This window comes from Neodiprion fabricii, chromosome 6 (genome assembly GCF_021155785.1).
Source record: "Neodiprion fabricii isolate iyNeoFabr1 chromosome 6, iyNeoFabr1.1, whole genome shotgun sequence".
NCBI classification, from domain to species: Eukaryota; Metazoa; Arthropoda; class Insecta; order Hymenoptera; family Diprionidae; genus Neodiprion; species Neodiprion fabricii.
The window spans coordinates 29050134-29076738 of NC_060244.1; the positions used below are offsets into that span (position 1 = coordinate 29050134).

Below are 26605 nucleotides of genomic sequence, written 5' to 3' on the forward strand. Positions count from 1 at the left end.
AGAAATGACGTCGTCATCTATCGAGCCGTGACGTCATGACCGGGCTAGAGGGAGGTTCTCCCAGTGATTTATCAAAGGTGGGCGAGTCAGGGTGGAGCTTTAAGACGGTGACTTAAATCTACGTTATTGCGAGCCGTGGTTTCGGGCTGAAGTTCAGTTTCTTCTCGATCAAGATTGACCACGCGGCTATAAAGAATATGCGTGATGCTATCGTAGCGAATTTCATAAATAGGCGATCCCAGAAAGCCGATCGTGAATCGACTAGGAAATTTCATTTCCTTTCATCGACGTTAGTGCATTGTAATAACTACGATCTGTATACATATATAATAGCTGCGCCGAGACTGAGATTGAGTGCCTACTTCGAAAAATTCGATATGAAAAATTGAACGTCGGTAACAAATAGCAAGTGATTATTATTCGACAATCAGTTATGAAATATTCAACATCGGCTGCCAGCACGTAGAATGTGTGTTCTTATTTAAGACGATAGCAGTCGTCAGCGTTGATCAGACTAGACAAATTTTAACGCTGAGTAGAATCAGACCCAGCCAGGTGGACAGGAAGAAGGAAGCCGCGTCACCTGTGGAAAAGAGAAATTAATGAAAATATGAAGATCGATAATCGTGCTGAGTGTGGCTGAAGGTACGTTAACTAAATTTTGCCCAATGCGTTTCATTTTGCCCGGTCATTGACCGTCTGGAGTGTTCCCTCTTTTCGAGAGCTGCTTTTCGCTCGTTCTCCCGACGGTTTGTTGGCCGTATCTAATTTCTTTTTCAACCAAAAGTAGGGGGGTCAATACACGTGGGGCAACGGAGTCGCGTGGGCTCGGGGCGTGACTTGGACCCGCGAATATTTCCCACTCGAAGAGAGTCTAGGGGTGGCTAAAAAGTAGGTGTACAACTTTCTACGCTGGGGTTGGCAGAGCGAGCAAGATGAAGAGGGAATGGCAATAAGTGTGCCGACCGCTGATGGCAATCGGACTTCCGGGCTAGAGACGATAAATAATTAGAAGTAAAACGGGTGTCCAGAATTTTTGCCGGGGTCGTAGGACCCGAAGTAGGCTTACGAGGCAATCTTGGTCATAGCGGAGGGTGGAAAAACACCGAGTCGATAAATGTGATGGAAATTTCCTTTCAAGCGAAGAGAAGTTCTTTAAACCGAACCTTTCGGCACGGACAGTCGGTTGAAATAGTCGATTGAAGAACGACGGCGGAACTGGATTAGTTACAAGCGAGCTGACTTGGGAGACGAATGCAGCGTTAAAGATTGCGTGAGCCAAGTTTCAGGTAATTGCGATTGTTGCACAGAGCTAGACTGCGCAGCGATGTAGGACCCGGTGATTAATTGAAATGAATTCAAAAGTTGTAATCTACGTAGCGACACGTCGTTGATACGCCTGCAGGGTGTGCTGGGTTCCCGCCGATCCTTGTCGTTCTTCGTTTGCGATACAAAATGAACGTAGCAATTAACGTGCACGTGCAGAAACTGGTATCAAACACGACGACGAAAGAAACCCACGCCAGCCATCGTCGCTGGAAATTCATACCTTCTTCGAATACTCACTTGTGCTTATAACGCAAGCTGTCGTAGAACTTGCGGTAGCGTCCCAGGTACAAGCGCAAACTCCGCTACGGCAGACAACGTATTCCGATCCAGTTTCCACGTAGCAGTCAGCCAGGGTTGAACAACTGTCTCCAATCGCTGTCGAAGATGGAACAGAAAGTCAGTGGGGATTTTCGAACCAAGTTCTACGGAACCGCTTCTGAGGAGGGTACGACTCACCTGATTTGAGGTAGCATGCTCCGTAGCTGTAATGGTAGTCGGATTCACAGTCGCAACTCGTTGTGTTTGTCTCCACGGCATCAGTCGTCGATGTGACGACTGCGCAATAGGTGTTGCTCAGGGTGGTCGAACACTGGATGTCCGATTCGCAAGATTCGCCGTAGGTTGCCACTGATTCGAGATAAAAGTTAAAGTCGGTTAAAAGTCGAACTCTGTTTCCCAGGTCAAGAAACAAGCTTAAGTAGAATTCTCAGTGTCTCGACGAAAGGACAGAATTCTCTCTTGCCAGCAAAACTGCTCCGAGTATAATAATTTTATCACCTGGTAAACAAGAAGTGCTGTCATCTGACACGAAGTCGTCACCGCAAGCACAGACCAAGTCATCGGTGCACGTCGAGTTTGCCACGGAACAATCGCTGTCGGAAGAGCAGGTCGCGTTTATACCTTGAAAAAAGTATACGTTCATGGTGAAACCTTCCGACCTTCGTCATCGGGCAAAGTAAAGAGCTGATTCTTACCTGCCGCACAAGCTTCGTCAACCTCGTAATAATAGTCGGGACAAGTGCAAACCAAATCGACGCAAGCCGAGTTGGCCGCCGTGCAGTCACTGTCCTCTTCGCAAACATCGCCGAGTTCTAAAGAAAACATTGTGAAATAGGAAAAGAAAATGGAAATAGGATAAAAAAATTTTATACTGTTCCTTATAGATTTCTACTCACTGAAACTGGGAAAAATACCAAAAAAATACCATCACGTCAGGTTTTTTCTTGAACTCGTGTTTGTAGTTTCACGTAGAGTGAAACTCCCGTTCAAATCGAAATCTGATATCCTATTCTTGATTATAAAAATTCTATGCCAAAGTGACTTCTTACTTTCAATTAGTTTGTATTAGAGTGAGACTCGAGAATGAATACAAACAGGGAAACAGAAAATGGAAACCGAAAACGTTTTCGGAAAAATATCGAAGAGAAGAAGCAAAGTCTTCATAAGCAATAACAATGAACACGGAATGTTAAGTACATTTCACGAAGAAATTGTTTGTTTAATCTCGCAAGAAATATTGTTCAGTTAATTGTAATGAAATCGTGTATTTTTTTTTTCATTATTCTCATGCTTGTTTATGCAAACACCTTTTATTTTTTTAAACAAAGTCATTTTTGGATTCGGCACTCTCGACAAAATAATATTTACCAAAAAGATCCCATGCGGCTGACATGAAATATGTTTTTGCAAACCCGTGTAATCAGAGAGAGCCACTGACCTGCGTTGTCACTTTTGCAGAGCGTGTTGTCCGAGTTGGCACTGGTTCCGTTGGGACAAGTGCATACAGAGTTCGAGCAGGACAACTCGACGTCGAGATCTTCAACGTAGCAGTCTTCGTCGGCCTGGCAAGACTCGCCAATGCCCTTGTTCACCCAGCAAAAAAGCTCTTCCTCAACCCAGTGAGAGCCTTCGTCACAGAGACAGCGTTTACTTTGGCAGGAAGCGTCGGGACCGAATATGTAGCACTGTTCGTCCCACAGGCAAGAATAGTTGTAGACTTTGGTAGCTGCAAGAATTTTTTCGTTATTTATAACAAGAGCGCGGAGCAGGGTCAGATTATCGTGAACAACGGGCAAAGCACTGAAAAATAACACAACAACTCACTTTTTCTGCATATCTTCTGAGTTAGCGAAGTCACTGTGGAGTAACCGCAACTCCAGGTACCGTTGCGGCAAAGAGAATTCGTGATCGTCACGTCATCGTCGTCGCTGCACTCTTCGCCGATTTCTGGACTCGTCGTAAAGAAGGTAAAACATCGATAAGGTTTGGTAAAGTTACTGTAACGTCGCGATTTAAACTCTCCCTCCATCGACTGTAAACTGCCAACATTTTGCGCAGCAGGAAAAGCGAACGCCGAGACGTCGGGATCGTTAATAATGGGTGTACTGACCTGGTACGCAGGTGCTCAGGTCGCTGGAAGCGAAGTAGGCTCTGTTGCAGATGCAGGTACCAGCCGCACCGCATTTCGAGTTTGCAAGGGTTGAGCAATTGTCGTTTGACACGCATTCGGTGCCAACCGCTGCCGGATTGATAAGAAGAATTATCGTTTCTCGAACCGTTGAACTCGTCTCGAAGGCTCGTTACGAGTTCTCGAGGTCAATTCAAGGACTACGAACAAAGTACGGAAACCATGCTTACTGGCATTCTCGTCGTCACGGCCCAGACTCCTGGTGACGCGACCCTCGACATCCAGTCTGGTTGTCGTCGTATTGACCGTTGTATCGTAGGTGCAAACGTAGCTGCTGTTGCAGACGCCGTTCTCGAACTGACAGTCGATATCCACGGCGCACTCGTCACCCTCGGCTGGGGGAGATCGAAAGAAAGGATTTTAGGACTCGGTGATGATGTCGGTAACCCGGTAAATAATTCGTCAGTAAAGCTCACAGTAACCCCCGCGACGACAGGTACGATATTCCCGCTGGTAGAAACCGTCGCTACAAACGCAGACGCCGTCGACGCAGGATGTTGCCTCGTTGTCGGCGTTAACGTAGCAGTTGACGTCGGCCTCGCAAGCTTCACCCAGTCCTTAGAACGAAACAACGCATAGAACCCGAGCATGATAGATGGGAATTGTTGGTCAATTGGGAAAGTGGCTCACCGGAAGAGGCGTAACACCTTCCATGAATGTAGTGGTAGCCGTCACCGCACGTGCAGACCGAATCCTCGCAGACTCCACCGGTCAGAAGATAGGTGCTGCACTGAAGTATCTCGGTACACGAGTCGCCGTAGGCTGTCGCGACTTGAGGAAATTGGCAAAGATTCGTTAACGGTTCGAGGCGATACTGATCGGGTTCTTACCCAGAATGCAGGACGTCATGTTCGCGTTGTACATGTAGCCACCCGCGCATTCACAGTAACCGTCGACGCAGGAGCTGTTAGAAATCGTGCAGTCAGTGTCCGACGAACACTCCCACGTAGACACTCTGCTCAGAAGTGATGATTCAAGACCAGAATCCGAGCTCGTGCTGGACACGGATCCTGGAAATCGGAGCATGGTGTAGTAGCTTTCGAATCATGCCGATTTCGAATCATTCTCTGTGTCCCAACAATGGGAACGTTTTTGTTCTGGTTAGTCGATCGCAGGACGGACTGAACTCTGTTGCTTTTTGTAACCGATGTAATTGCAAGATGTCCAATTTGGGAACAGCGACGAATTAAGTTTCCAGTCAGATGTACTTTGGCGATTTTCGAGCAAGGGTAACGGAGAAGCAGTTTATGAACCGAGGTAAGTAAGTCGGATCAACTCGATAAGAATGACACCTTTGCCGTAATCGTTGTGTCAGTTAGCCGCGTATAATTATTTCGAGATAGAGGCGTACACATGAAAGACGTGCAGGTGTTTCTCGTAATCGGCATGAAACATTATATTACAAGTTAATAATCTCATCGATTGACAGGTGGAGTTGTGTCACGATCAGCAATTTCTGGCTTCGTATCTAATTAAGAGATTAATAGTGGGTCAGTTTTGATTGGCGATCAAAATTTAAACCGTATCCATGACCAGGCCTGTAATACTGCCTGCTTCAAATTTTTTCTTTTTATCGATGTAAAACGCGGACCGAGATATTCTCGGAGAAATTATGAAAAATTCCCCAAACTTGATACAGCTGGATTTGTCAGAATTTTCAACACTCTGATTGAATTGTTGAAACGACGCGAATCGGGTGGCACGCGAGTCGAAGGCGTTCGTGCAAACACGAAATGGAAAAAGGCGACAGAAACATGAGACCGGAGAAGTGTACGGGCATGGATATTAGGTATGGGGACGCGATTGAGGGACGTTTAGAAAAGCAGAGGTGTGCGAACGATGAAACGGAGCATCGTGTCGCGACGAATGTTTCAGTCCAAAGGCCCGAGTCACGAAGGGATTGAGCACTGCACGAAACAGACAGCCGGTTGCGTGTCGGAAACCAGAAAACTGATGAATATCATCTAATAACTAATACACCACCCGGTGCCTTGTGATTTATCGTGAAAGACGGAACGAGGAACGAGAATCGCACGTAAAGAGCGAGAAAGAGAGTGAAGGAACGTAAGGAAAAATTGCGTAATGGGGGAAACGATCGTCGGGGGGGATTCGCCATGGACATGAATTTTTATCAAACTCGAATTTGCGCTGTTGAATAAAATTGAGACCTCGAGAACGATCGCGCATTGAATTTTTACACGATTCGAATCCCTTGGCGAATCAGAGACTCGCCGAAAGATTTCCTGCCGAAATAAGGTCAGGGTGAAAGATTTTTCACACACGCTTCTCCTGATCTTAGTTAATGGAAATCGCGAGTACAACGATATTGAAATTTACAAACCATTGAGCAGCAGCAAGGACTCCAGAAAGAAGATGAGGAACACCGAGACGTGAGAACGCAGCCACATATTGAGATTATCGGGCCACGAGGCGCTCCAGATTCACCGGCTGGAATGGGTTCGGGTGATCAACTAATTCTTATGTTCTACTGCCCGCAGATAAGCGTATATCAAACCGATTTATTATCACACGAATTGCACACGCGGTCAGCCACCTGCGCCGGTATCAGATACAAATAACCCCGATACAGCTGGGCTGATATTGCCGTGGCTTTTGTCGTCTCGGATAATCTAATCCCCCAAAAATGTCCGTAGCGTTCATGGCGAGTTTGTGCACGACCGTCGATCAGAGTCCTTGCAATTGGAATCCAGGAGAAGGATCGGAAGTCCTGGGCGACGCCGTTCGATTTTCAAAACGATAAGAATCCTGTAAGCTTTTAATGTACTTTGGAAGTGATTATATCGCGTTTACACGAGTTTCATGAGATTACAGCTTACTTGTTTGTTTGTAATACATGTAATGCGAAGCTTTTAACCGATGTATGTAGATTTCGTTTCGCTGGCAGATGCAGTGACCCGGTCAACTGAAAATCGCAACCGTTTTGGGGAAAAAAAACGTTAACATCCGCCTCAGTTTCACAATCGGTAGAATTCCTTTGACACTGAGTAAATCGTATTAAGATAGGCATGTTCTGAGATAAAACTTTTAGGTTTATAGACAAAACCTGTTTCTGGACGCAAATTTATTTCGAGAGGGTTTAATTTTTCGTCCAAATAACCATAACAAATCGAATAATTACTCTGAGATTGAAAATCAATTTAATTGAATAAAACATATTTATTTCGGTAAAAATTTCACTATTGATGAATTAGTGAATTTAGTGAAATAATATTCTTTTGTAATATGAATAAAGCAACCAAACGGCCTTTGATAGATTTAATTATATTGATTCGTTTAGTTTACTAGCTTTATATAAAGTTCACCAAACTAATGGATTAATTGGTTACCGCAATAAGATGAAATATTGTCAGACCGTGCATTTAAAATACGTTTGATCAAAGTGGCGAAAAACGTTTATTTGTGAGGTTAATGTAGGTTGAGCAGTTATTAGGATGGGCTTACAACACAACCGAATCATTGGTGAGAAAAACAACAATTGTACAGTTTTCGGAAGAGCATAAACCGTTTTATCTCCGAATACATTTGTAACTTTTTTCCGGCTACTCGGCATCGCAGACACTTTGGAATCACAACAAAAAATCGTGGTATCAGCCGCTGTGAATATACTGCGAATTCGTATCCATACAGCAGCGATAAACGACTGCAGAATGATAAAATCTTGAGCGTGTCTTTATCACTCGTACCCCTGGAATTCCCAAGAAGCGAGAAACCACCCTCGCGAATTAGCAGTCACGGTCGTAACGTCAGCTATAATCTGTCCAATTCCGATGTGATCACGAAGAAAGGCCATGATTCCAAAAATAGAGCAGCTTCGTGATACATTCTGATTTTCACACACTCGGCAGAGCTGTTCTTGACAAGGCCAAGACTGTACCCCAGGTTGTGAAATTTATCGACTTTCTCAGCACACCATACGCCAGGATTGTAAATATTTTTAACGAGCGGTGGTTATTTTTTAACAGCGGGAACAAGGAATTTGATTAATACAAAAGCTGCAATCTACGGTCTGGCGTATCGTTGGTAGATACGACTTACGACGTCTGAGAAAACGATACTCGTTGTTATGTTTTGAGAAACGAACACGCGGTTACCGCAATGCCTTGACAAAACTCGTGTTCAATGAAAACCGCGTCAGCTGAATTAACAACGAGCAGCCGCCTCGTTGTTGAATTTAATCAATATATTCTCAATTCGCGAAAAACAAAATCGATCGTGAATTCTAGCTCTGAAGATTTCGATCATTCGATTTTACCGAAATACTTGTTTCACGACGTGATTGACGGTGGTCAACGTCGGTGTCAAATGTTCCCTTTGAGCGAGCCATCATCGCGTATCTATTTGTAAGATACAAGCTCGTGACCGAACCGTAAACACGAACCGCACGAAACAAAGGTTTTTGTTTAAGAATGTGACGGTGAAATGGAACCGCATTTACGTCATTGTAATTTTTATCGCACGCTACGGGAAACAGTCGCATCGTATTAAACCAGGCAGAAACAGGCCTGTGGAAACAGTTGTACTTGTGCTTCGCAGTGGAAAAGTTCAACGTAAATCATCGGAGCTGAAAATCCGATTTGAATATATAATTAAAAATCGATATCGACACGGTGAAAATTGATGGTTCAACACCGTAGTCGCCTATTATGGTGAACATGGAAAAAAGCGTGGATTGTAAATCCATTCCGCATCGATTGATGATCAATATGGAGAAGGGTCAAAACAAATACGGTGAGTTCTATACCGCCAGCCTATTTTTCTTCAAGTCTCTTCTATTCCTGACAGTTTCTCACTTTCCACACCCATCCGGAATATTTTCTCAATCTGAGTATGTCGGTGCGCAGGAAAGCTGATGGAACCCGAGGAGCGACACGCGTCGGCGTCGAAGAAGAAAGTCTTGGAGTTCGAAGAGCTGGTGGCGTACGAAAGGAAGTTGTTGAAATATCTCAAGTACTTCTTCGCCGTTGCCCTGATCTTCATAATCATGACAGTGGGATATTTGCTATGGTCAAATTATCACGCCAAGACGTCGGCACTGGTCGAATCGGCGCGGGCGCCAACCTCGGACGTGTTGAAGAATGTTTTGGAAACCGATACAATTACGCAGCCGGAAGAAGACGCGTCTCACGGAGAGACGCCGTTTGACAATTTGCAATTATTTGTCCGTTCCGATCCGTTTTCGTTTTTCCATCGATTCGATAAACATTACGATAACTCCCAGATTCAATTGAAAATAACAATCGTACGTGACGAGATCACCGGACCAGTTGCCATGGAAAATGGAAGTGGACAGACGGAAGTTCAGAATTCCATATCAGACAATGATACTCGTAAAATGAGCGATGGGATTTTCCGCTCTATTATCTTTTCTCTAGGCCCTATGGGAAACGGGATCGATGATGCTCGTTTCGCGAAGAATCCGGATGACATGCCCGGTTCTGCATCGTTTGAATTCAACCCGACAAAAGTCGAGAAGGAAGAAACCTTGGATTAAACGCTACGAATTCTAGTAACTAGCGATAAGGAAGGATGAAATAATAGAAAAGACGAATCGGAGAGCGAGATGTCGAATTGAGCTGAAAAATTATGGAAGAATATCGGCGGCTTAGAGTCCATGCAAAAAGCTAATAAAGGGTCGATAACGTCGCTCTGACCACTGATAAAAGAATTTTGTTTACCGCTTAATGGTCGCCAGGCTGATTACACAATTATTATTAAATTGTTTTTCATTTAAAATTTCCAACTAGCTCCGTATTCAACAGTCTGACTGTAATATTGTTGTACTTGTTTCGTAAACATGAACTAGTTCTAGTATTAATGACGACAATAATAATAACAAAAACAACGATAATAATAATGATAATCATAACAATCATAAGGAATATTATCTCAAGAGTGCATATTGTATGTTGGCATAACTTTTAAGTCGAATTAGCATTCACACGTTTCAGTTGACTGGACAAATAACATATATGTTAGCCATTTTACGCGTTATACATATATTCTGTATTATCTTGTTCTCTCGTTGATAAAAGAAAATAAAAAGTGTTCGTACGTGGTTTAGATGCAATTTTCCCTGCATATCAGATATTCCGTTTCACGCAATGTTCAGCAAGTTTGTGCAATGTCAGTATAGGCATACCCATGCGCGTATCCGTCCATCGGCTCGATTAACCGCGATAAACAGCGGTGGATGTGTCATTTCTCTTTTCTTGTGATATTTCCACGCCCCGTAAGTCGGGAGAGGTGTAACGCATATTACATTTCCTCCGACTGCAGTGTTTTTCCGAATACCAAACGCCATACACAGACTCGGAAGACGGATCCTTCTTACTGGAAAATTCTACAAGCAGGCGGAATGTGAACGGCGGGTTCGCATTTACGCACTTTTCGGAGAACGCACGCAGTAGCTATCGCAAAGCTTGTTTTCGACGTACATACTTTAACCACAGACCTTTGCCTTTGCGTGAAAAAAAGCAACAACCAAGTCCGATTGAATTCTCGTGTGAGAGTCGGAAATAATTCGAGTTTAAAAAACTCCGAATGATAATCAGAGAAACTTAGTAACCAGATGCACTTTAATCGTCGAAGCATGTTGTGAACCGATAACGAGGAACCGACATTTATTTGGTCACTGTTTACGTCAACAAGCTTCGAAGATAGGCGGAATAGCGGAAAAAACTTGTCGAAACAGATAATCCAGAGGGAATTTCGCGGAAAACGATCGGCGAGGAAACTAACGCGAGAACAAAAGTGATAGTCGGATGCTTAAAAGCGGCTTGATCGATGCAAGCGCCGCATACTTCGATCACAGTTGTCAATTCGCGAGCTTCTTTTAACGGGACGATACGCGGTGACCCGTAACCTTGTGTCGCTATCGCGGTATCAAACACTACAAACCGCTTCTCGGCTCGAGATTTCTTCGTTTTAATTTATTTCCAGTCTCCTCTCTTTACCCGTATTTTAGTAACGAAACGCCGTCGGGTCGAGGTGACGCCCATCTTGAGAATCCTTCCTTGCTTGCTCAGCCAGCCATACTCTACAGTTTACAAGTGATCATTCGAGGAAGAACATGGAGCCGAGTCAGAAAAGCTCTGGTGAGTTTGCACTGTTCGAAAAAATCACACGCATGCTTGGGATTCAATCGTGATCGTTACCTGCCGGTTCGTTTAAAGTCGAAGAAAGCTGTCAAAATTGTTTTTTTCAATGCATTTCATGAGAGATCATTTTGCGCTGTGAAATGGAATGATACAGAAACTGTATACCCGGAATATAGCTAGCGGATTTTTTTTTTTTGAGCTGCCCGTATCGACCGTCCAAATCCAACCCGATACGAATATACAATATACTCGATTCGCCGGCTAGTTGGATTCAATTTACATATCTGAATGCATTTCTCATTCCCGGCAAACAATATTGGATACTCTATTTGCGGCTACACGCCCATAAGATCTGCAATTTTGCGTTTGACAGACGATTGCTAGAGTTCGAAATTAACGAGCTTTCTTTTATTCAATCGACTTGGCGATAAGTTTAATCGGTCTTCATTTCTCTTGCGGTTAATTAATTATTTTCGATTGATTGATGCGCAGACAACTTATTGGTCCTTGAGGACGGGTTAGCATGGCAGAAGAAATCGAAGGATCAGCAATTCGTCTCGGTTTCAAGCTATGAGTCGAGGGTGTCGAAATGCTTGACGTTCTCTTTCATCCTCCTCACTATCGCGCTCGTTGGGATTGTGGCCTATGAACTTCAGCAGGCGATTCGAACCGAGTACTTGATAACCGACGCCGAAATCCGGGCGATGGAAATATCTGAGGAGAATATTGAAAATGTATCAGTTTCAAGGAAGGACTCGGATTTTCTCATTCCAAGCCCTGAGCCTACAACCACGTCTTTTTCCGATGAAACTAATCAGGACGCGAAAAATTCTCAATCGAGCGAAGAGAGGAAAGAGGAACAGATTTTCGAAGAAACCGGTGTGAAGACATCCGGCGATCGGGTCGACGAAACGTCCGACTCCTCGAAATTGCTTGAGGAAGAACTGAGAAATCTGAATTTAGACCAGGAGGAGAGTTTCAAACGGCTGCTCGAGAAAATCGAATCGATTGCTAGAAAAACGGAAATAGAGGATCCTAATTCCTTACCCATATGGGACACAATCGCTTCGCCAATAGACCCGAGCGTGGTGGGTCAGATTCCCGAAGAAGACAGAAGCACCGCCGTCTCGGCTGATGCGGGGATTGAGAATCCCACCGAAAAACCCGACGAATTTCGATTACCAACGATGGACGGCTGGATGAAATTGTATCCGGACCGGTCGAAACAAAAGCACGAGGAAATCGATGACGACGACGGAATAGATACAGCGTTAGAAGAGGACGGCTTCGACGATTATGCGTACGAAGACTCCTACGAAGACTACAACGATTATTACTCGATGGAAGAGTTCGAAAGTGCAAAAGGGACCATTGAGGAGCCAAGGGTGACACCGGAAACCATGGAAGCGAAAAAAGAAGTTACGGAGCCTCTAAATCAGGAATCGGATCTGATCTCGGTAGCCTGCTTTGGCACGTGGGACGAAGATTTTGTTCTCTCTGATACGAAACCACCAGTCACCGTTGCGACAGGTCCCGTTGTACCTGACCAGGAAAATTCTACCGATGAGAATCCGAATGAGCCAACCAGATCCGAGAATACTGTTCAAACAACCGACGGGGGAGGTGATCTGCCTGAGTTCGGCTTTCCAACTGCTAATAATCTCCAAAACCTGTGGGAAATACGGAACGATGATGCTAAGAACTACTTCAGAGACGATCAGTTTAGCTCCGATGTTATTCAATCCTTATTGGAATCCGGTAAGTCAATTTTATTTTTTTGCAGTACCGATCCACACACTTGTCGATGTGTACTCAAGGACCCAAGTTTATCTCGTTTATTCGCACCTTTTACCTCTGGGTTGATTCTGACTTCGTTGAATCGAAAAGCAATTGATCCCACTAAAACTGACTTCAGAATCCTTTGGTGAGATTCAGTGAACCTTGTACGCTGTTCTAACCGAACCTGGAATAGTCCTGTAAACATCAAACACTCAATTATCTCGAACGCCATTTACCAAAGACCAAAATCCACGCTTCAATAAGCACTTTTCTGACCAATGTTTCAGCATTATCCAACAAAGATAAAAAAAGTATCAAATCGCTCCGCGAGATGCTTGGACTGGGACGTACCGTAAGGCACGATTACGGCTCTTACGACAGATTTTCCGATTACCCAGTGGTGAAACGCTCCATTTCCACTTCACCGGTAAACGGTGAGCCAGATATTCATTCGTAACTGTTGCTGAGAAGGAACGAACAGCGAACCGTTCATGCCTGTCGAGGTGTTTCCATGACGATCTTAAGTCTCGTGTACCCTCGGTATGTTTCAGGGAGACTAGACGAGTCGCATTCGTCACCGGAAAAGTCAGCCAGGCTGATGGGTGAAATGCGGAAAGCGATTGACGAGGAGACCAGCGCACTCCACGACCTTGTCTCCGTGGCCTCTGGGCCGGTGAAACCCGTCCTCGAAGCAGAATTAGACGACTTTTACAAACGGATGGAAGCCGTCTCGGCTCACATCGATCGGTTGCACGAACGGTATCTCAGACTTAACGAAGTGACCGACGACTACGTGTCGAAGGAGTTTCCTGCGTCCGAGGAAGCCAACGACTACGGTTATAGATACTGAGGAACCAAGGCTGAGGACAGTATCCTGGATAAACCTTGTGAGCGACACGCATCGCGCCGATTTCGGCGTAAATAATCATGCACAACGTCGTTCGAGTTCAACTCAGTCAAGGACTTTTCGTACCGATTGTAAGTCAGCTTTGTCGAGCGTATAATTTTAGGCTCTGTTTCCATCCGACCGAGTCGATGTACGAATATCTTGAATACTGCACTGAAAGTTTCTGTCAACAATCTGTTATTTAATTTATACCTATTATGTGTACACGTATGACATGTACCTAAGTTTAAAGTAAATAATAACGTTAAGCACAATATATCGAGCGAAGATACGTACGATCTAAACTGTAATAAAATATTGACCGAAAGCGTAAGAAATTCATTCGTAGCGCGTTTTTAATAACGTTCGATTCTCGAGCGTCGATAATTTTCGGTGTCCCTGACCCTTCCTCGTCGTTGCGTAAACTCTTCGTCTTACAATCAGAAATGTTACAGTAATTCTTTTTACGCCTCGGCGTTTCAATCTATACGTTTAATAAACAAGAAGCGAGCATAACACAGATATGCATATAAAGATATATGTTTTACGAGCTCGTTGCAATGTTTGCCCGCATTATCGGGCTGTTGTTGACTAAGAAAGGAAGATATATCTCGACGTAATATTTATGCATATCAGAGGCGCAAAAGAAAGAGTTCGCAAAGGTCACCCGAGTAATTATGCGACTCGTACCGTATAGCTCAACATCAACTCACAATCTATCCGTCAATCCACACATTAAATACCTCGACTTACACGTACACACTGTTCCTCGCTTAAACATCGGCGATCACGTGTTTCATGCGTGGAAAAAAGCTTGCTGATTTACCGTATCAGTTTGCAACATTGGCGGGAGTTTTTAATCACGAGCATGTGGACCATCGACATCTTGTACACAAAATCGTTAAATTTTCAATGACATACGTCGGGTGCTTCGTTCTCAGATGTGGGGAAATTCCATCGGCACTTCTTATCTTCGCCGACGGAAAATCGCAGCTATTCATATATTTCCGCGGTTAATCCACATTCCGACACATTTTCAACATACTTATCGCTGCTTTGCGACTTAACAATTGGTACAATAGACTGTTTGAAATTTATAATAAAACCTGTCCGACGAACAAACTTCGATTCACGAAGATTGAACGTCGTTTCACTTTTTTAATTACATCTTCAATAGTTTGACTTTTAATTACTACGTTTTGACAGGTATTACATGCGAATCCCATTCTTGACGACGCACTGCACTGAACATACCCTCGTTACGGTTGTCGAATATTTTGCTTCTTGCTTGATTGTCGTTCTCATACTGGAAAACCTGTGAATAATTGCGAGTAAATACATTCGGTCAGCTTTATTGCTAGACGATGGAGAAATCAGAGCTTAAACGCAAGTGCAGCGCCGCCTTAAACCAAGAAGGTTTTCCGGGTGTAGTTCGTATTATTCTGCAGTTTTGTAATGCATGCAGTTTACAAGCTGAATATAAACAAGGGCCATTACGCTGTTTCAAATATACGATTCCAGTGCTCCCCGGTACCTCTGGCATTTTCGATCGCAACGTCTTTGCCGTAATTCCAGAGGGTCGGTTCACTGTCGAACGACGCGGCAATTAAAATCTGCGGGGGATGGGCGAGGGTTAGAGGACAGGAGGAGGAGTTAAGTGCGGAATTAACCCTCTTATGCTAAAACAAATTGCGGAGATTGCGGCTGAGCGGGAAGCAGCAGACAGACATCGGTTCGGCACGAAAGGTTAAACGATTTACGACCTTCCTCCGGGTGTTTTACCGCCGGGAAGCCTGTCGCCGATACTTGATACTTAGTTCGTATCTTCCCCGATGCTTCCAAGCTTAAGGAGGTCGGTTGAACGAAAATCGATACTTTTTATCAAGTTTATCACAAGATAATCGACGTAGCTCGAGTATTTGTCAAATTGTTAAATTCCCAAGCTACGAAGGTCCCTTAAAAATACAGAAACAGAATATATTGGAATTTGAGACAACGGCTTATAGACATATCGATGCTTCGTTTAAAAAGCGATTCAAAGCTGTGAAAAATCCAGTAAGTTCGTTTGATTCCACTCTACGATGATTAATTTCAATCGATCGTAATACTCGTTGCTACAAAGTCACTGGAACAGATTTTTTTTTTTTCCTCGCTAATCAAAATCGCACGAATCTACCAGACTTACAACCGCCTTGAAGCAATTTCAAACGAAACATCGCTGCATAAATTTCCGTTTATATTTCCAGTAATTTTAGTTTTTGTACTTTGTAAAAGATGTTCGTAGCTTAAAAACACACAAATTCTGCAAACGTTCGACGTACGAATTCACCGTAATAAAAGTAATGAAAAGATATCGATTTTGGCCACGAAGCCGCGTTCTGGTAAACTCGTCGGACTTGACGTCATCGTTCGGACTCTACGATCGGTCCCCTCTCGCCCCTTCGCCTTGCACGAACAGGACTAAACGCCCTGGTGTAGTAACACGTATATTCGACGACACGGTTCGTGATGCCGGACTCCGTCGCACCGTCGTGACGTAGCCGTTGGCGTGACGTCGAGATTCACGGGGCGTCGCGATTGCCCCCCATTGTATCGTTATCGGGAATCCGGAATCTCAATAGGTTGAACTCGATGTTACAGCGGTTGTTATTATACTCAAGGATCGATCCTTAACACCTCGGAATATCGCAAAGTGTACGACGTACGCCTAATTCATTCGGCTATGGGGCGACTATTTTAAAATTTTTTTTTATTTAACCCTCGATATCGACTTGATTGATGCTGTTGAACTGAAAAAAGGAACAAAAAAAAAAACCTGCATAGTACTTTTCTGTACACGTAGACAGCGATCGATATCCTTTGCTCACCTTTCTCTAACCGCCATCGAATAAAGCTTTACCGTTAATCGTACATACCGATAAGAATTCGAAATCGATGGAAGCTCCTCTTTCTCTCTTTCTTGATGTGATTCGTCGCGTGAAATGTTCCGTATTCCAGGAGTTGTAGTTTGTTCCAAATGATCGAAGGACGACTAACGTATTCCGATGGCGACGCTTCACAGATTTTCCAAACGTCGGTCGATTCGGAGCTTTTTCTCTATACGCAACCCCGTTTTATCCTCGGTCGGGTAGGTAAAATTGAATTATAGGAACGTAACGCGATTTCCGATAAAAACGTTCGTCGACCCTCCTGCTATTATCCTCGTTCTTCCCGTCGCGTCGTCCCGCAACGTTCTTATTCGCAGGAAGGAAGAATAGAATCTCCAGGAAATCGAGCCGGTTCACGCAGAGAATTGTATCGGCAGGAGTTTCCGCCGGAAATCAGATCCCGCGGGTCGTTGGCTCGCCTTTTCTCCTTAGGGATAAAAGGGTGGAATACTCGGGTGGCTCAAAAGCGTTTCGACAAAATCCTCCCTGCGGTAATCGAAAGTGGGGGGGGAGGCAAAGGTGCCTTGGCCATGTTTCGGGGCTACGATTCGGGTGCATGGTGGGGTAAAACTTGCGAGCAGCTGGAGGGGGTGGCTGAAAAGGGCATATAAGGTGGGACGGCTTCTTGGCGTCACGCAGTCGAGAAATTACCGAGTTCAACCCGCGAGGAACGAGGGAGGCTCGATAGTTCGCACGAATACAATTTTTTCGTCGGTCAACGGATCGCATATTCAAAATCCTCGGCAGTTTCGCAAATTCGGAATTTTTATAAACCAAAAGTGTGCACGGTTCCTCTCTCATCCTTTTGTGGTGGTGTCTTCATTTGCTTTGGGTCATTTTTTTCAATCCTTTGACGACCGTGTCGTTCTTCTGGATTCTTATTCATTCCGTTTCTCAACCGGTAGGCGAGTCGAGCGTATATTTATCGAAATATCGAGCCCACGCCATGAGGGACACAACGGGGATCCAGATTTTTATTATCCTGCCAATTTTGGGCCTCATCATGACGCCGACCATCAGTGCTCTCACTACCTTTGGCAAAACCAACCCTCAGAACCAGAACCAAAATCCACCGCCACAGCCTACTCCAGGTAAGATTCCTTCATCATTATCGTTCAACTGTTATCGTCGAAGTTATTATTCTTTCGAGATTTGTTTCTGGCGGTTTCAATTCCACCTTCCGTTGCACTGATATGCTTTCTCACGACAACTATAATCCTGGTTTCTCGGGTGATTAGCGGATATACGAAACAAAACATTCGGACCGGTATAACCGTAGTATCACTGTACCGTTTCAACAGAAACGCCATTCATGTGCGAATTATAGAACCGAACGTTCTCCGCATCGCAATTTTTACCAAAGACAGGTAGCTACGAACGATAATTGTGCTCCCTGTTCCTATTATAATACAAAACATCGCTTCAAGCTTGACTTTCGATCCATTTTCGTGCATGCCAATGACGGAAAATTTCAACAAAAACGCATTTTTTTATTTTTACTAAACGATTGGCAGAAAAGATCGACTTTCCAAAGTAAATTAACGTCGGGATGAAACACCATTGATCACAATTCGCTCGATTATATTAATATATACCAGCAGCTGACATTAATTTCCCTCACGACAAACGCCGACAGTGACACTGTTACCCATGAATTTTTCTCAAATTTCCATGCTAATTCTATACAACGGAAATTACTGTAAAACATAGTTAAAAGATAATGTATAATGCACGTTCATAGCAGCTGACGTTTAGCAGAATGATGGAGTAACATATACCTAGGCGAGTACATGTATACACGTACGCACGTAAATAAATAAATACACGAGGGGCATAATTATTTTTATTCACCTCATCACACTGAGTGAGCTTATATTCCCGGCGGGCGACCTTCCGGTTTAAAAATCTCGCGTGATGCGATGGTGATGATGATAACAACAACAACAACAACAACAACAACAACAACAACAACAATAATAATAACAACAGTAATGAGAATATTATTACTAAAAAGCGTGTCTCATTCCCTTGAGAATGTAAAGGCAATATGCATAACGCAGCAACATTCTTCTGCACTAAGAAAAATTACCTGACAGACATGCAAGGGTGTGTTCTGTATATTATATAATTATAGTGAAATGCTAGACAAGCGTGTCCTGCATTTTAAAATAAACAAGGTGCTTAATTAACGAATTATCATCCATTTGGTAATCACGTAATCTGCAACTCGGCCGGACGGACTTGAATCACGTTTGTTCCATGCGGTTATAAACTGAGTTTAGCCGAATGGCTGCAGTGCAGGCAGAGCTTTCAACGCAATCGGGATTTACGGCGTATCGTATCCGAGACTTTATAATATCTGGTGGCAGAAAATATAATTATTCAATTCAAGATAGGCGTATTTAATATCATTAAAGTTTTTACAATCACATTTTTTGTTTCAAATTAACTTGATGAGATGAGGTGAAATTGAAAAAAAAAAAAAAAAAATTTACACCACAGGCCGCAGCTGCGCGACGATTTTTATATCGTGTCAAAGTTTTCGTTTCCATTCTATTCTTTGAAAATGACTCGAAAAGGCAAGGAATTAACAGAGATGGAAATATTTATTTTCCGTCGATTCCTTTTGCAGGCAAATCAACTAGAATTAAATTAAGTTTCAAATCGGTTTGCTTACACAGGAGGCACGCAGAAAGGTGGAAAAGGAAGTGACGCGACGCAGATAGTTACCTGCAGGTTTGCGGCGAGTAGGTTACCCTGGAATGTATGATAATAGGGCTCGCCTTGGAGAATTTCGGGACCCGATAAATTACAAAGCTCCTGGCTGGCGTGACAGGCAGGCATAAACGACTCGTTCCTCTTCGCTTTAACTTTCTCTAAGCTGAGGCTAATGATTTCCCAAGTCGACGATGCGGGCTGCTCACTACTAATTGACACGCGAAACCAAGAACTTGAAAAGATCGACACAAATCGTGATCAGCGCCGTTCGCCGATCGCCGAGCTGCAAGTAGAAAAGGTCGCGTTCGGTCAGCCACACCGAATAAAGTTTGATCTAGTCCTCCCTGCAATTCTGAAATTTATTTTCCCCTGAACTTCTAGTTTTTTTGCGGAACAGCCTTTCCGTCTAAGTACGATATATTAATTTAAACAAGAATGATGAAATGCTCATTATTCATCTGCAAAATGGTCGGTGATTGTAAATTTTGTGTTAAAAAAAAAAAAAAATAAATAAAAGAAACGCGTTTTATCGAAAGGTTTGCATTTCTGCCAGAATTTAATTTCAGAACTTTGAGATTATCTTTGATTTACGCTGCGATGTTTGACTTTGGAAACTCGGAGTTTAATTTTCACCGGAATGTCGGCGTAAACTTACAACTTCGCAAAACCTCGTCGAATTATTAATTCTAAGTGACATTGAGCACGGGCGTTTTTCGCTGCGAAAAAATCTATTTTCAAGCTCTCGACGACTATTACAGCGAAAAATATCGTACAATAGTGCCAATTCGAGTTTGGAGCGAAATCTGAAAAGGTTATAGAAAAATTATACACCCACAGACGTCGGCGGTGAAACCGCAGCTTTGAAGACGTGTCAATTGAAGTAAGTAAAGCGAAAAATGAAAATGAAATTCAGGGCACCATCGTGATTATCGTCGGATCGTATAATACACGAGCGTTTTACTATACCTCATACCTTATGCGACCTTATCCTTTCTCCCGACGTATTACGCAGGTCTGGTGTATAATAATTTGAGCTCACGCTAGCCGTTTCACGAAGTTGCAAATATGAAACGGCATAACGAGACTGGGACATATAATTGTTTTAGGCTCACGGTTTATGCGGTGGCCGGTATTTTTATACCCGTCGCGATTCAGAGTCGCTAATTAATTGCCCGACGACTGTGTAATAATTAATTGATGCCGCGAAAGCGAGCGTCCGATTAGACTTCCGTTTGCTAGAAATCGAAAATTGAATACAGATTTTCATTCGACGAGTGTGATTTCTTCCAGGTATAGCGATTGAATTATTTAACCGTAGCTTGAAAGAAAATGGGAACGCGTTTCTTAAACGTGGCACTTGAATAATGATTTCGCCATTAGGAATAATAAAAGCGGGCTTTTCCCGCATCGGAAGTAAAACATTTCCCGCTCTAATCACACGTTTATGAATTTTGTAGGAACTTGAGGGGCTGACTCTATGCGCCCCGTCTATCAAAGTCAAACTATGTCTCGAATAATAATTATAACAATAAGAAAGGTAAGCGCTGTGCCGAACTAGCGTGGCTAGACTCGCCATGAATCAGGTAATTCCATACTTCCACGACCAAATCTACTATTTATGTGGGTCAAGACGGTTTCAAACCGAGCGTGTCTCCCTGGCGTTAAAAAAACACGACTTAGCCAATCGCGCTGCAACCGACCCCCCCCGTTAATTCTTTCTCACAGACATTTGTTGAAAACTTTTTCCAAGATTTAATCGATCTGATATGAGCAATAAAATGGGGTCAGCTTTTATTTCCAAGTTCCCATACATTGCACCTAAATTGGAACAGGGTCAAGCCTACTCTGCAGTGAACTGGGAGATAAATTTTTTAAACGAATAATGATAAATAATTCTTTTAATAACCGTTTGAAAAGTTTGTCTAATTCCTAGCTGTGCAAATATTTGTAAACTCGAGTTTCAGGGATTCATATGTGCAGACTTTTGTTGATTTCTTAAACTTTTCCAATTTCCAGCTTCTTAGACACTCGAAACGCGTGACATTAAAAATCAATGACATTTTTTTTTCAGTTGGAAAATCACGCCTCTGCAAGCTCGAGTCCGATTGTGCGGCGATCCAGAACACAAGTTGCCTTTCGGATCAGCGGGATGGACACACTCGCTGTCTTTGCGCTGATTATTCAGCCCCGATCAACGGCGCCTGTACCAACGTATTAAAGCGTAAGATTTACCCTCTTGAAGCATAGAAATTGCAGTGAAAACGGGCCGAAATAATCCTGAAAATCTCAGTGTTGTAAAAATTAAATTTTCAGCTGGAGTTTATCGATCAGCGATATTCACGCGGGTCTGTACATCGTACCAAAGTATTAAATGATTTTTGCAAAATTTGATTCGTGAATTCGGATTTAGATTCTAAAACTGTTGACAGATAAGTTGAAACTTTGACGTTTACTACTTAACGTCGTAAAGTTGAACTATTCTGCACAGTTTCAACGCGAATTAAAAGATTTCACCTATATAATGTATTTGTAGAACTCTGGCCGCGGATGTGCGAAATGCAATCGCATAAACGGCGATATATTGCAGTGCCAATAATTATTAAACGATTATACAATCTCTCGTGCCGAATGAGTTATAAATTTGCCACTAACACGCGCCCCAATTGTTCCTGGGAATAAATGTATTATTACACCCACATATAATATATAACACACCATTTTCGGTGTGTATAATAACAACTCGAGTAAAGTTATTCGCGTGCTTATGCCTAATTAATTCGTGTCCCTATTGATTGTAGGCAGGATAGAAAAAAATACACGTTTCATTGGCCGTTTTTTTCCTCCGACTAAATCGAGAAATTTAAGGATAAAAAACTATTTTCCTAGTGGCAAGAACCCCGTGCAACGAGGACTCGGAGTGCATCAAGGGCGCTCACTGCTCTCAAGGAAACAGCACGATGCCGGAAAAACGTTGTCTCTGCAAGCTCGGCTACGTTGAAAACGCCCAGCGTTTGTGCAGCGGTAAAGATTAATTAGATCGTTGTTTGTCGTACAATTAATTATTGCCGGAGGTGGTAATAATTTTGCTCGAATAAAGTTCCCTCACTTTTCCCATGAAAATAATTCCGGATCCCCTGACGTTTTCTCACCAAACTTAAGTAATGTCAGGCAACTTTTATGTACGAAAGCTCCGGATGTTGTCCACCTTGAACGTATAAATTTCTATCTAAAAACACACAGTATTGCTTCGTTTCACACGTATAATTAGAAAGTGAAGAAATTCCATTTCCGAATGTTAGCCCAACTGAATATACGAAGCATAGCTAAAGTTTGAAAACGATTTATAAAAAAAAAGTACGTTTTTACCTATGGCCCATGATAATTCCCTGACTTTTTCCGGGATAAATTAGTCTCGCAAGGTTTTCGGTATTATTGTTTTTGAAGTTGAACGTTGTTTCTTTAATCATTGTGAATTAAGAGACGCCAACGAATTTTGCTTCCATCCATTTCCTTTCAATCTTTCGACAAAATTTACCGATACCATTTTTATGGAAAATTGCAGGTAGTTCACCGATCCTGCGAATTTCCCTCGCAACGATCCTAGCTGCGGTTACTCTTTCGGGGAAATACATTTTCCTGTAATTAACCGCAGCAGAGTCATTAACGGCGAGTCTACGCGGATTCTCTATCGACGAGTGTGCCCTGAAGAAAACTGCGTCGTACTGGTGAAAAATATCGGAGACATTAAACCACGGTCAGTCAAAAATAACTGGCAACACGCAATAAGGAATTTACTCTCAATCAGTGTGCCTTACATGTAAAATTTATACTGAACCGATTTCAGCAAACACGTATAATACCGGGATTATTTATATCCGCGGTAGTTCGAATTAGGTGCTAGTACCAAACAACGCTCGTCATTGATTTCGTTATGGGTAAAAAATATTCATCAATTGAAACGTAAAAGTAATTCAGCTCGATATTTTTGACTAACGGTGGCAGAGTTTTGGCGATTTATTATACAACTGTATGTATTTAATCATCATTTTGTACTCGGCTATCATTTACCTTACATACATATACCTATATTGTAGATATAATTCAATGATTATATATATATATATATATATAATAACGTGGCACAGACTTGAAATTTTTTGAAAATATTCTATTCATCGCATATATTCCGCGAATATGTCCTATACATGTATGTAATAGTGCCTATTCCGTAGACACCTTGAAATTGATCTATGAACGCCAATGCATGGAGATTGATGACTCGTGTCGTAATTTGGTGAGTTATTGTAACACTTACGCGGTCTTTACCAAATGTCCGACAGATAAGTATCGAAAGATTAATCATCATTTGTCCTTTGTGATTTACAGACATGCGTACATACAATGTGCTTCTATATTAAATATCACACACGTATATTTATCTGTACGTTCGATCTAAACTTCTGCGAGTATGATTAGCGTTAATCTTCGGTATACAATCAAATTATGCAGCAACAAATTACGATAATGAATCTGCTCAATTTATAGGAACGCTTTGAAACTTTTCTTTAAAAATTTCAGTGAATTACCCCGGCTTCTTAATTATATTTTCTAATCAAAATGATCTTGGACGATGTTGTATACCTCGACGGACAAGCCATTCTAATTAACGATTCTAAGCAAATGCAGATTGTACAAGCGAGTGACAAAAACAAGTATACTTCAAAGAATAACTAATTGTACGTAAGGAAGAGAGAAACGAACAAACTAATACGTGATTGTAGAGAATAATAAAAAAAAAAGAAAAAAGAAAAAATGCAAGCGTGCCTTTCCGTTTGAAATTTAAATCGTTCCATTAATGATGTGAAATTTAAACGCGTGCCTATAATGTATAAATAATCACGCGGTTTTAAAGCCTAATCTTTGATTATATTATAATTGCGAGCAATGAATATTTACCAAGATAATTATACTGTAATTGCAACTGACTATTCTGCCGCATATACGCCAAGAATGCCTTATATATTGAGTATTGTATGAAAAAAATTGGCTGCACTAGTCTAATACAAAGACCTACTTATACTTTACAAATATTCTAAAATATACCTATAATCTAAAATATACATGAATACATTATACCGGCATATTGCATGTATACTTACTGTACGATACCCATAAGTTGATAGCGTATTTTGTAAAGTTTGTATGTGTAACAATTATATTATAGTACAGAGTATGTATACGTACATCCTACGCATCACGACAAATACGCACTATATAACGATTTCTTAATTTGTTATACATATCGTTTTAAGATTGATTCATGTTTTGTGCACAATTAAAAGCTGAATAAAAATAATACCTTAAATAAGAATTTCAATGGGTTTTCAATTGCTGATAGAATCTTGTCAAGAACACTGTGAGAAATAGATCCTTTATACAAAACTTTATAGATTCGTTTATACAAAACAGATTTGTGGTTGATAAGTCAGATCAGAACATGCGTTGGATAGAAAAAGAACAATTCTTAAATTACATAATCTATAGGTGTAAATATTTCACTGTATACTTTTCTATTTCCAGGACCTTATTAACAGTTATGAAAACGTAGCAATTTTTCTCTACAATAAATTCGGTCACCTTTTTCTAAATACTAAAGAACTGATCAAGTTTCCGGTTTGTCCAGCAAATCGGAACGATGGTGTAGGAATGCTGTGAAGTAGTTCGAAATCTGGAACAATCAAAAGTAGAAACATTAGAAAACACGTTTACGAGTTTTATGTTGCGATTCTTGCACCGCGTGTAACGCTTACAGATCTTGAAATGGTTAATTAGCTCATCTTCGGTCCAGTTGCACGAAGTGATGATTAAAATACCCTGAGGATCGAGCATTTCCTTGACATTCTTTATATACTTCTCCCTCTTCTCCTTAGGATTATCGGGATTCAAGCTAACTGCGTCATAAGTTCCCTTATCGTGAGCAACTCTGAAGGTCGATCCAAGATCCGCTATGTCATTCTCCAGGATGTCAAAGGTCTGCAGCGTTATGTGTGAACGGCTTTTATCCCTCAGGACTTGGGAAGCCAGGTCAATTGCGTTCTGCGAGTAATCGACTCCCGTCAAGTTGGTGAACCCCTCGTCGTGCAGCTCGACCAGCATCATCCCGTTGCCGCAGCCGAGGTCGATTATCCTGTCTGTGCTCGCGACTAGCTCAGGCTTGGTACTTAGCCACCTGGAGAAAATTGCAAAGCTTAGAAATAACGCAGCGATCGAAGAGAAGAAACGAATAACACAAACTCCGAGTTACCTGACTATTCTCAGAGCACTGTCCTCTCCGAACCAAACTTCCCCAACGTCGCCGTGGTGCTTAAAATTGTTTATTTCCAGGGAATAAGTCTTGTCCCAGCTGCGGAAACGGTTTTAACAGGTTATGCAGGCTAGTTGTAAAATAACGGTTTCTCACGCTGCCAACGTCAAATATTAAGCACAACTCACTAATCCTGCGTTCCAAGTTCTGAGGAATCCAGCTCCTGCTCGTCTTCCGCCATATTCTGAAGCTTTCTAAATCGAATAGGTGGGTATATTACTTTGATTGCGGTACGTATTTTGAATTACGCGAAGTCACGCGGCTTTACTGAGACATGTGTACACCGCTTGTGAGAAAACCTAACCTAATCTGAGTGTCGTCACGATGGATCTGAGTCAGGTTATTACTAGGTTAGGGTGTATGTGCCATGCGTGAATGATGCACTTGTTTCGTGTAAGGTGTGTTCCTGGTTCCTGCTTCACACGCAACTATCTCTAAGAACTAATCACGTGATCTGCTGTATGACGGCCATCTTGAATTTCCAACCAATCTCATTCGAGATCCTTAGCGCACATCAGAGAGCAACGGCGCTCACTTTAAAGTGTGACAATCTATGCTGGAAATCTACGGCGTCGACTATATTTATACTTTTCACTCGACGGCATACACATACGGACGCAGGACACACATATAGCAACGTACATTCTCAAGACGGGTTTCATATCGACGGCGCAGAACGGGACGAAACACGTCCGCCGAAGGAACCCGCCTTATTTTCTTCGTGACTGCGTGTGTGAAATGCTAATTGTAAGAAAACCTAACCCAATCTGATTCTCGGCACCATGAGTTTGAGTTAGGTTATTATTAGGACAGAGTGTGAGTGAAAAGTTCTACTTTTGTAGAAAGCTGTATAACCTCTTTTTACCTACTTGCTGATATTTTCGGTAGCGAGATAATGCCTCTCTGTGTGTGTCGATGATCTGACGATTTATTTCGCCATTGGTCTCAATAAATGAGCCGCGTTACGCTTAGTCGTGTGACGGCATCTGCACATAACAAACCGGTGCCATAATCGGT

At 42.4% G+C, this 26605-nt stretch overlaps 4 protein-coding genes across 7 annotated transcripts; 2 read left to right on the plus strand and 2 right to left on the minus strand.

The window, feature by feature from the left end:
- Positions 1 to 396: 396 nt before the first annotated feature.
- On the minus strand, positions 397 to 10098 carry LOC124185621 (prion-like-(Q/N-rich) domain-bearing protein 25). Of its 2 annotated transcripts, none has more exons than XM_046576538.1 (13): positions 9957 to 10098; positions 4627 to 4806; positions 4427 to 4567; positions 4213 to 4353; positions 3967 to 4131; positions 3719 to 3847; positions 3433 to 3555; positions 3047 to 3334; positions 2304 to 2420; positions 2107 to 2229; positions 1786 to 1956; positions 1567 to 1704; positions 397 to 583 (listed from the first exon to the last, which is right to left on the minus strand). In XM_046576538.1, exons 1-13 carry the CDS (start codon positions 9958 to 9960, stop codon positions 510 to 512), a joined length of 1794 nt encoding a protein of 597 aa, XP_046432494.1. In that variant the 5' UTR covers positions 9961 to 10098; the 3' UTR covers positions 397 to 509. The 2 variants fall into 2 exon arrangements, with proteins under 2 accessions (XP_046432494.1, XP_046432493.1); XM_046576537.1 differs by lacking the exon at positions 9957 to 10098 and adding an exon at positions 6138 to 6403.
- Positions 3483 to 24595, plus strand: LOC124185625. Its single transcript, XM_046576544.1, has 5 exons — positions 3483 to 3575; positions 17412 to 17597; positions 21296 to 21445; positions 22111 to 22245; positions 22787 to 24595. The coding sequence occupies exons 2-5, from the start codon at positions 17453 to 17455 to the stop codon at positions 22864 to 22866; spliced, it is 510 nt and encodes a 169-aa protein (XP_046432500.1). The 5' UTR covers positions 3483 to 3575; positions 17412 to 17452; the 3' UTR covers positions 22867 to 24595.
- On the plus strand, positions 8321 to 13921 carry LOC124185622. 2 transcript variants are annotated; one of them, XM_046576539.1, is made up of 6 exons: positions 8321 to 8545; positions 8659 to 9940; positions 10782 to 10911; positions 11407 to 12672; positions 12981 to 13127; positions 13245 to 13921. In XM_046576539.1, exons 3-6 carry the CDS (start codon positions 10887 to 10889, stop codon positions 13541 to 13543), a joined length of 1737 nt encoding a protein of 578 aa, XP_046432495.1. In that variant the 5' UTR covers positions 8321 to 8545; positions 8659 to 9940; positions 10782 to 10886; the 3' UTR covers positions 13544 to 13921. The 2 variants fall into 2 exon arrangements, with proteins under 2 accessions (XP_046432495.1, XP_046432496.1); XM_046576540.1 differs by lacking the exons at positions 8321 to 8545; positions 8659 to 9940 and having other exon boundaries at positions 10637 to 10911; positions 11407 to 12543; positions 12576 to 12582; positions 12979 to 13127.
- Positions 23391 to 26594, minus strand: LOC124185624 (EEF1A lysine methyltransferase 2). 2 transcript variants are annotated; one of them, XM_046576543.1, is made up of 5 exons: positions 26458 to 26594; positions 25717 to 25782; positions 25529 to 25627; positions 25035 to 25453; positions 23391 to 24952 (listed from the first exon to the last, which is right to left on the minus strand). In XM_046576543.1, exons 2-5 carry the CDS (start codon positions 25767 to 25769, stop codon positions 24858 to 24860), a joined length of 666 nt encoding a protein of 221 aa, XP_046432499.1. In that variant the 5' UTR covers positions 25770 to 25782; positions 26458 to 26594; the 3' UTR covers positions 23391 to 24857. The 2 variants fall into 2 exon arrangements, with proteins under 2 accessions (XP_046432499.1, XP_046432498.1); XM_046576542.1 differs by lacking the exon at positions 26458 to 26594 and having other exon boundaries at positions 25717 to 25886.
- Between the last annotated feature and the right edge of the window lie 11 nt (positions 26595 to 26605).